Below are 11179 nucleotides of genomic sequence, written 5' to 3'. Positions count from 1 at the left end.
TGCAAAGAAGCCAGCTGGGATTTTGGCAGGAATTATATTGAATATATAGATCAGTTTGAACTGGGCTTTTGGCAGGAATTATATTGAATATACAGATCAGTTTGAGCAGGGATTTGGGGAGGAATTATATTAAATATATATATCAGTTTTGACAGTCTTGCTATCTTTTTTATTTTGGTCTGTTTGTTTATTTGTTTTAACATCTTTATTGGAGTATAATTGCTTTATATTGTTGTGCTAGTTTCTGCTGTATAACAAAGTGAATCAGCTATATGTATACATACATCCCCATATCCTCTCCCTCTTGCGTCTCCCTCCCACACTCCCTATCCCACCCCTCTAGGTGGTCACAAAGCACCGAGCTGATCTCCATGTGTTATGCAGCGGTTTCCCACTAGCTATCTATTTAACATTTGGTAGTGTATATATGTCAATGCCACTCTCTCACTTCGTCCCAGCTTACCCTTCCCCCTCCCCGTGTCCTTAAGTCCATTCTCTATGTCTGCATCTTTATTCTGGTCCTGCCCCTAGGTTCTTCAGAACCATTTTTTTTTTATTCCATATATGTGTGTTAGCATATGATATTTTTCTCTTTCCGATTTACTTCACTCTGTATAACAGGCTCTAGGTCCATCCACCTCACTACAAATAACTACATAACCCAATGGTAATAGGAACATACATATAGATAATTACCTTAAATGTAAATGGATTAAATGCTCCAACCAAAAGAAATAGACTGGCTGAATGGATACAAAAGCAAGACCCGTATATATGCTGTCTACAAGAGACCCACTTCAGACCTAGGGACACAGACTGAAAGTGACGGGATGGAAAAAGATATTCCATGCAAATGGAAATCAAAAGAAAGCTGGAGTAGCAATTCTCATATCAGACAAAATAGACTTTAAAATAAAGACTATTACAAGAGACAAAGAAGGACACTATATAATGATCAAGGGATCGATTCAAGCAGAAGATATATCAATTGTAAATATTTATGCACCCAACATAGGAGCACCTCAATACATAAGGCAAATACTAACAGCCATAAAAGGGGAAATCGACAGTAACACAATCAGAGTAGGGGACTTTAACACTCCACTTTCACCAATGGACAGATCATCCAAAATGAAAATAAATAAGGAAACACAAGCGTTAAATGATACATTAAACAAGATGGACTTAATTGATATTTATAGGACATTCGACCCAAAAACAACAGAATACACATTTTTCTCAAGTGCTCATGAAACATTCTCCAGGATAGATCATATCTTGGGTCACAAATCAAGCCTTGGTAAATTTAAGAAAATTGAAATCGTATCAAGTATCTTTTCCGACCACAGCGCTATGAGACTAGATGTCAATTACTGGAAAAAGTCTGTAAAAAATACAAACACATGGAAGCTAAACAATACACTACTTAATAACCAAGAGATCACTGAAGAAATCAAAGAGGAAATCAAAAAATACCTAGAAACAAATGACAATGAAAACACGATGACCCAAAACCTATGGGATGCAGCAAAATCAGTTCTAAGAGGAAAGTTTATAGCAATACAATCCTACCTTTAGAAACAAGAAACACCTCAAATAAACAACCTAACCTTACACCTAAAGCAATTAGAGAAAGAAGAACAAAATAACCCCAAAATTAGCAGAAGGAAAGAAATCATAAAGATCATATCTGAAATAAATGAAAAAGAAATGAAGGAAACAATAGCAAAGATCAATAAAACTAAAAGCTGGTTCTTTGAGAAGATAAACAAACTTGATAAACCATTAGCCAGGCTCATCAAGAAAAAAAGGGAGAAGACTCAAATCAATAGAATTAGAAGTGCAAAAGGAGAAGTAACCACTGACACTGCAGAAATACAAAGGATCATGAGAGCTTACTACAACCAACTATATGCCAATAAAATGGACAACCTGGAAGAAATGGACAAATTCTTAGAAATGTACAACCTTCCGAGACTGAACCAGAAAGAAATAGAAAATATGAACAGACCAATCACAAGCACTGAAATTGAAACTATGATTAAAAATCTTCCAACAAACAAAAGCCCAGGACCAGATGGCTTCACAGGCGAATTCTATCAAACATTTAGAGAAGAGCTAACGCCTATCCTTCTCAAACTCTTCCAAAATATCGCAGACGGAGGAACACTCCCCAACTCATTCTACGAGGCCACCATCACCCTGATACCAAAACCAGACAAAGATGTCACAAAGAAAGAAAACTACAGGTCAATATCACTGATGAACATAGATGCAAAAAGCCTCAACAAAATACTAGCAAACAGAATCCAACAGCACATTAAAAGGATCATACACCATGATCAAGTGGGGTTTATTCCAGGAACGCAAGGATTCTTCAATATACCCAAACCAATCAACGTGATACACCATATTAACAAATTGAAGAATAAAAACCATATGATCATCTCAATAGATGCAGAGAAAGCTTTTGACAAAATTCAACACCCATTTATGATAAAAGCCCTGCAGAAAGTAGGCATAGAGGGAACTTTCCTCAACATAATAAAGGCCATATATGACAAACACACAGTCAACATCGTCCTCAATGGTGAAAAACTGAAACCATTTCCACTAAGATCAGGAACAAGACAAGGTTGCACACTCTCACCACTATTATTCAACAGAGTTTTGGAAGTTTTAGCCACAGCAATCAGAGAAGAAAAAGAAATAAAAGGAATCCAAATCGGAAAAGAAGAAGTAAAGCTGTCACTATTTGCAGATGACATGATACTATACATGGAGAATCCTAAAGATGTCACCAGAAAACTACTATAGCTAATCAATGAATTTGGTAAAGTAGCAGGATACAAAATTAATGCACAGAAATCTCTTGCATTCCTGTACACTAATGATGAAAAATCTGAAAGTGAAATTAAGAAAACACTCCCGTTTACCACTGCAACAAAAACAATAAAATATCTAGGAATAAACCTACCTAAGGAGACAAAAGACCTGTATGCAGAAAATTATAAGACACTGATGAAAGAAATTAAAGACGATACAAATAGATGGAGAGATATACCATGTTCTTGGATTGGAAGAATCAACATTGTGAAAATGACCCTACTACCCAAAGCAATCTACAGATTCAATGCAATTCCTATTAAACTACCACTGGCATTTTTCACAGAACTAGAACAAAATATTTCACAATTTGTATGGAAATACAAAAGACCCCGAATAGCCAAAGCAATCTTGAGAACGAAAAATGGAGCTGGAGGAATCAGGCTCCCTGACTTCAGACTATACTACAAAGCTACAGTAATCAAGACAGTTTGGTACTGGCACAAAAACAGAAACATAGATCAATGGAACAGGATAGAAAGCCCAGAGATAAACCCATGCACATATGGTCACCTTATCTTTGATAAAGGAGGCAAGCAAATACAGTGGAGAAAAGACAGCCTCTTCAATAAGTGGTGCTGGGAAAACTGGACAGCTACATGTAAAAGAATGAAATTAGAACACTCCCTAACACCATACACAAAAATAAACTCAAAATGGATTAAAGACCTACGTGTAAGGCCAGACACTATCAAACTCTTAGAGGAAAACATAGGCAGAACACTCTATGACATAAATCACAGCAAGATCCTTTTTGACCCAGCTCCTAGAGAAATGGAAATAAAAACACAAATAAACAAATGGGACCTAATGAAACTTAAAAGCTTTTGCACAGCAAAGGAAACCATAAACAAGACCAAAAGACAACCCTCAGAATGGGAGAAAATATTTGCAAATGAAGCAACTGACAAAGGGTTAATCTCCAAAATTTACAAGCAGCTCATGCAGCTCAATAACAAAAAAACAAACAACCCAATCCAAAAATGAGCAGAGGACCTAAACAGACATTTCTCCAAAGAAGATATACAGATTGCCAACATACACATGTAAAAATGCTCAACATCATTAATCATTAGAGAAATGCAAATCAAAACTACAATGAGATATCATCTCACACTGGTCAGAATGGCCATCATCAAAAAATCTAGAAACAATAAATGCTGGAGAGGGTGTGGAGAAAAGGGAACCCTCTTGCACTGTTGGTGGGAATGTAAATTGATACAGCCACTATGGAGAACAGGATGGAGGTTCCTTAAAAAACTAAAAATAGAACTACCATACGACCCAGCAATCCCACTACTGGGCATATACCCTGAGAAAACCATTATTCAAAAAGAGTCATGTACCAAAATGTTCATTGCAGCTCTATTTACAATAGCCAGGACATGGTGGCAACCTAAGTGTCCATCAACAGATGAATGGATCTGGCACATATATACAATGGAATATTACTCAGCCATAAAAAGAAATGAAATTGAGGTATTTGTAGTGAGGTGGATGGACCTAGAGTCTGTCATACAGAGTGAAGTAATTCAGAAAGAGAAAAACAAATACCGTATGCTAACACATATATATGGAATCTAGGAAAGAAAAAAAAAAAAGGTCATGAAGAACCTAGGAACAGGATGGGAATAAAGACACAGACCTACTAGAGAATGGACTTGACGATATGGGGAGGGGGAAGGGTAAGCTGTGACAAAGTCAGAGAGTGGCATGGACATATATACACTACCAAACGTAAAATAGATAGCTAGTGGGAACAGCCGCATAGCACAGGGAGATCAGCTCGGTGCTTTGTGACCACCTAGAGGGGTGGGATAGGGAGGGTGGGAGGGAGGGAGACCCAAGAGGGAAGAGATATGGGAACATATGTATATGTATAACTGATTCACTTTGTTATAAAGTAGAAACTAACACACCATTGTAAAGAAATTATACTCCAATAAAGATGTTAAAAAAAAACCATAGCTGAGGTTTTTCAAAAATAATAAGCTTTCTAAACTAGAAAATATTTTTTAAAAAGTTATTTATGGGGGCTTCCCTGGTGGCGCAGTGGTTGAGGGTCTGCCTGCCGATGCAGGGGACGCGGGTTCGAGCCCTGGTCTGGGAGGATCCCGCATGCTGCGGAACAGCTGGGCCTGTGAGCCACGGCTGCTGAGCCTGCGCGTCTGGAGCCTGTGCTCCGCAACGGGGGAGGCCGCGATAGTGGGAGGCCCGCGCACCGCGATGAAGAGTGGCCCCCGCTTGCCACAACTGGAGAGAGCCCTCGCACAGAAACGAAGACCCAACACAGCCAAAAATAAATAAATAAATAAATAATAATTAAAAAAAAAAAAAAAAAAGTCAAGCACGGATGGCTTCTTTTAAAAAAAAAAAAAGTTATTTATGAAGGTGAGCACTGTTTTTCTTTAATTTTTTATTGAAGTATAGTTGATTTACAATGTTGTGTTAATTTCTGCTCTACAACAAAGCAGAGAACATATATACATATATATACATTCTTTTTAAAATATTCTTTTCCATTATGGTTTATCATAGGATACTGAATATAGTTCTCTGTGCTATACAGTAGGACCTTATTGTTTATCCATTCTATATATAATAGCTTACGAATGCTAACCCCAACTTCCCACTGCATGCCTCTCCCATTCCCCTCCCCCTTGGCAACCACAAGTGTGTTCTCTATGTCCGTGAGTCTGTTTCTCTTTCATAAATAAGTTCATTTGTGCCATATTTGAGATTCCATATATAGTGATATCATATGGTATTTGTCTTTTTCTTTCTGACGTACTTCACTTAGTATGTCAGATGGATGCAAATGGCATTATTTCATTCTTTTTTATGGCTGAGTACTATTCCATTGTATATATGTACCACATCTTCTTTATCCATTCATCTGTCGATGGACACTTAGGTTGTTTCCATGTCTTGGCTATTGTGAGTGGTGCTGCTTAAGAACACAGGGGGGCATATATCTTTTTGAATTATAGTTTTGTCTGGATATATGCCCAAGAGTGGATTGCTGGATCATATGGGAATTCTATTTTTAGTTTTCTGAGGAACCTCCATCCTGTTTTCCATAGTGACTTACCAACTTACCTTCCCAGCAACAGTGTAGGAGGGTTCCCTTTTCTCCATACCAGGAGAGCACTGTTAATAAGGGAATGAAATTCTGGTCAACAAACATTTACCAAGCACATCCAACATGCCACCATTTGTCTTAGGGCTTGGAGATATTAAAATCTTGAGATATATTCAAATGGAAAATCAAATACAAGAGACGAACCAAAAAGAGGTTCTGATTTAAATGAAAGTTGAGTGTCATTGTGAGAAAAATGTTGCTCGACTGAAGAGTTTCCCAAGGGCCCCTTTTATGTCCCTGTTCCTAAGGCTGTAGATAAAGGGGTTCAACATGGGTGTGACCACCGTGTACATGAGAGCCACAGTGATGCCCCTGTCAATGAAATTGCTTAACGTCGAGAAGAGGTACTGCCCAAATACTGACCCACAATACAGAGACACTACAGAGATGGGAGCCACACGTGGACAATGCTTTGCAGATCCCCTTGGTTGAAGGGACCCTCAGGATGGTGGCCCCAATGTACCCATAAGATACTAGGATACATACGAAAGGCAGAGTAATGACCACCACCCCTACTGTGAACATGACCAACTCATTGAGGAAGATGTCTGAGCAGGACAACTTGAGTAGAGCACTAAGGTCACAGAAGAAATGGGGGACGGTGTTAGCACAGAAGGATAACTGGGTCAGGAGGAGGGTGTGGGAAAGAGAGCTAGCGCCAGAGAGGATCCAGGACACAGCCAGTAGGAAGGCACACAGCTGCTCCCTCATGATGGTGGTGTAGTGAAGGGGGTGACATACAGCAACATAGTGGTCATATGCCACTGATGTAATAAGGAAGCTGTCCAGGTCAGTAAAAAATATGAAAAAATACATCTGTGCTATGCACCCTGCATAGGGGATGGATTCGTACTCAGTGTGCGCGTCCATCAGCATCTTAGGGATGCTGACAGATGAAAAGGAGACGTCAGTGAGGGCCAAGTGTTTGAGGAAGAAGTACATGGGGGTGTGGAGACGAGAGTCCAGCCTGATGAGCAGAAAGATTAGCAGGTTCCCCAGCACCGTGGTCAGGTACACGCCCAGGAACAGGGCAAAGAACACGCCCTGCTGCTCTGGCCGGATGGGGAACCCCAGGAGGAGGAACTCGGACACGCTGCTCTGGTTCTCAGGCCTCATGCTCCACTTCCCTTTGCTGGAGATGAAGGATGGCTGAGAATATTACAGTCTCTGAAATAATCCATTTTAGCAGTCATATAAAAATATATATGTTTTATTTTGAAAAGTGGGAAACTTAACCTGCTTTTCACATATTCCTTATAAGTTCACAAATAAGGGAAGTAGAAAAATTATCAATGAGGGGTTGTTAAAGAGAACCACCTTTTCCTGGTTCAGTGGCAAAATAGCATTTGTGTACCTGTGGCACTGGGATGAGTGCATGGAAAATGATGACTCACCTGTGTTACTGCCCCATGAATGCTCTGTGGTGAGTATTCCAGATCATCAACAATTGCACAGCAATCTCTAGAAGATTTGACCTCAACAACCACTGTTAAATTTCGGATGAGAGGCAGACTTTTCAAATAAAAGGGTGCAAAAAATAGAGTTGCATTTATTAAAGAACACTCATCAATATACATGCATTTGGGGTTTTTTTCAATTCAGAGAGGGTCCTTAAGGAACTCTGGATTATGTTAATCCATTCTCCCTACTTCAGTCAAAGAGAGAATTAAAAAAAAAAAAAACCGATTTATTTTTTAAAACCTAAATGACTTCCCTTGTTTAAAAACTCTCAAAGGATTCCCATTGATCTTAAGATGAAGTGTAACAACCTTAATATGGCTTAAAGACCCTAAGAAATCTGTGTGTCTACTTTTCCAATTTCTTCTTCCTTACCCTCACCATCTTCAGCCTCACTGACTTCTCTGTTCCAACTTTCCTGGAAAGACACATTTCCAATAGATGTCATTTAGGCTCCTTCCCCTTTGGTGGTTGTGGGTTCCCTGTGATCCCATGTGGTGTTGAGAAAACAAAGACCAATCTGACTCCCAGCAAATATTTCATGCAAATTTATTTATGGTTTATTTTCTACTGTCAACACACAGAAGGTTAAGTGAGGATGCAACATCTTAAATTATATATACAAAGTATATAATTTTAATACATTTCCTTTCCTCCTTATGCAACACAATTACACCCCATAACAAAAAATAAGGACTATTATCAAACGATGCCAAAATAAGTGAGATTTTTAGCTGTATCCCACGTTTCCATCTCTCTATTGGGTGGTCTTGCCATTTAACACAACTAGTTAGTTGTTTCATCTGTCACCATCCCCAAAAACCAAAATGTATGCTAGTTAGTTGTGATAAGTAGAAATAATAACCCCCAAAGAGGTCCATGTCCTAATACCCAGAATCTGTGGATATGGTGTTGTCCATGGCAAGGGGGGGAATTAAGGTACAGGTGGAATTAAGGCTGCTAATCATCTTTCTTTAATATGAGATTCATGCAGAAGCGTGTAATAAAAAACTTCCCAGTGTCTTTCCCAGATGTGCCTTCCTGCCCCTGACAAGCAGAAACACCTCAGGAGTCTGGCTGCTCTACCCCTCCAGCCCTTCCCTGATGCCTCCCTTCCTTCTGTGCTGGGAAACTTCCTCTGTCTTCCCTGAGTGGACCGCTCTGAGCTGCTGTCAGAACAGGATGGCACGTGCTGCCTGAGGGACAATGGAATTGCCAAATCCAGCCCATTCCAGCCCAGCGGGGATCCACAGTAAGGTGAGTATCTGCTCAGGGCCCCACCGAAGACAATTCCTACACAGGCACCCCGTAATTTCTGGAAGGAGGACCATCTTTCTCAAATTTGATCCTTTGCACAATATTGTGTGTTTTGTGAAGTTTGTCTTTGACTCCCCGAGTCATCTTTGTCTTTTTCTTTCCCTTCAGTGTGTCTCTTCCCTATGCCATCCTCAGACTTTCTGTGTCTTTGTGGACTCTCTCCCCTCCTCTAATTAAAATGGAGCCATGAAAAAAGAATGAATGATTTGCATAGTCAAAAGTGTTCCCTCTCAGGGAAATTTTCCTGAGTCAAAAAAGAAACTATAGAATGGAATTCCAGAGAGCTCAATCAGTTAGGGAGGTATTGTGGGTAATTAGGTTTGAATGATCCAAAAATCAGCCCCTGGACATGGTTGTCTACTTTGTCTTGTTTAACAATTGACCCAGACTTTTTTTTTCCACGTCTGGAAATTAATGTTCAAACAGAGAAACTCAGAGAATAGACTAAGTCATGTTATCCAAGTGCCTAGGTCTCTTTAGAATGAGAGGAAACTCTATTATCAGGAAAGTATATAGATCAGACTGTCAGAAATTATGGGGACCTATTCTACATAGAAACCCAAGTTCCAACAGAAATTTAAAACAAAAAACTTCTCACAGTTTCATAAGACTTGTTAAAGGACTCTTATGCCCATAGTTTCCTCTGTTTGTTTGTTTTTTTAACAAAGCCTCTGGATGGAAAGCAACTATTATTCTTCCCATTTCCCAGATGAAGAAACTGAGGCCCCCAAGAGTGAAGTGATTTTCACAAGATCTCAGAGGAAGTGTTCATGGCAGACCTGGGGCCAAAGCCCAAATCTTCCAATTCCTGACACAAGACCCATTCCTGCACACCACCTGCTTTTTCTTTATCTACATCTTTATATATAGCAAGACTCTTCTCTAGCAGTTCCCCATTCTTGGCTTCCCAGCCCCTTGCCCCACACCACATTATTCTCCTCCGCCCATAAGGAGCTGACATGCTGCACTGTGGGTCAGGCAGGATGATCTCTGCCAGCTAGAGGAAGACAAGGACTCCAAGGTTCCAGAAAGCCCACCCTCCCCCCACCTCTGGGGCTCCCTCTAGCTTCTGAGCAGCTGTCACAGGAGCTATAGGGACATTGCCTCAGGTAGCGGCCATAGCCTGCTGACAGTCAAGTACAGCTCAGTCCCTTCCCAGGCTTTCCCATTTTTCCTAAACCATAACTCAAGAACACCTGATTCAATTTGGAGAGTTCAATTACAATGACAGACTAACAAAGGGGACCCAAGTGCAGCAAGAGAAAGAAACACAGGTGTAAATGGGTGAAATGGGGTAGAGAGAGTATTGCTTCTGAGTGAGACGGATCTATGATCAACCTGACTCCAACTCTATGCCCTGTGTCCCTGGGAAAGTTAATTCACCTTCCAGACCTTAATTTCATGATCTGAAAATGGAAACAGTAATATCTACTCTCAAGTTCAGTAATGAGGATTAAACTAGAAAAAAATATGATAGACATTTATCACTGGTCAAGTGCACAAGACAGCACAGCAGAAAGGGAAGAAACAAAGAGGAAAGCAGGAACCGGAATGGTCAGGGGACGCTTAAGGGATGGCACAGCCCAATGTTAAGTGCATGGACGTTGAGGGCAGATGGAACTGAATTCAATTATCCGTTCTATTGCTTACTAACTCTGTGTCTTTGAGCATGTCACAGAACCCCTCTGAGCTTCAATTTTCTCATCTATAAAATGGAGATAATAATACCTATATCATAGACTTGCTGTGATCACCAAATGAAAAACACATATAAATCTCTCAGAACAATTCCTGGTTTATAGTTAGTGCTCAGTAAATGTGGCTACAACTTGCAGCTCTCATTCATCATATCATATTGAAATCAATTCAGGGTAGTTCAATAGTGTATTATGAATTTCCACATTTTTGTCATTGAAAAGTCTAATGTTTACTCTCTTGAGTGCTTCCATGGTGACATCTTTTAATTTGGGATATGAAAACAGATAGACCAGGAGTGATGAAAAAATCCATTTCCATGGGGCAGAAGCTAAGTAGTGAAAGAGCGGTGTGGTGTGTAGCCTGACATGTATGAATACTCAAGGTGTCCAGACACAAGTGTGAAGTCTAGCCGGACCCCTTAACACTGAGTTATGCTGAGCAAATCAATTCACCACCCTAAGCCTTGGTTTACTCATCTGTGAAATGAGGATAATAAATGATTGATGCGGCTAAAAGTATGTCAGGATTGCTGTACAGGTTATATGAGATAAAGCACGTGAAAGTGTCTTACATGAGGCAGCTCTTAATTATTTGCACTTTTTCTCCCAACAACTGAATTTTGAAGTTTAAGCATTCTTGGGCTAGCCATGGACACAGCTGGCTTGTGGACTGCTAACT

At 39.9% G+C, this 11179-nt stretch overlaps 1 protein-coding gene and 1 pseudogene across 2 annotated transcripts in view; both read right to left on the bottom strand.

The window, feature by feature from the left end:
* The window catches only part of LOC309663656 (olfactory receptor 1L3-like), a 68520-nt pseudogene that overhangs the window by 48529 nt on the left and 8812 nt on the right, over positions 1-11179 (bottom strand). The window lies entirely within an intron of this gene.
* Positions 5371-10592, bottom strand: LOC309663655 (olfactory receptor 1J2-like). Its single transcript, XM_082467888.1, is given in 2 exon segments — positions 5371-6415; positions 6417-10592. Coding segments are annotated over 2 exon segments (936 nt in total). The 5' UTR covers positions 7145-10592; the 3' UTR covers positions 5371-6207.

This window comes from Balaenoptera physalus, assembly GCF_965194825.1.
Source record: "Balaenoptera physalus genome assembly, chromosome: 7".
Taxonomy (NCBI): Eukaryota; Metazoa; Chordata; class Mammalia; order Artiodactyla; family Balaenopteridae; genus Balaenoptera; species Balaenoptera physalus.
The sequence above is the reverse complement of the archived record's forward strand: the minus strand, read 5'-3'. Positions and strand labels throughout refer to the sequence as shown.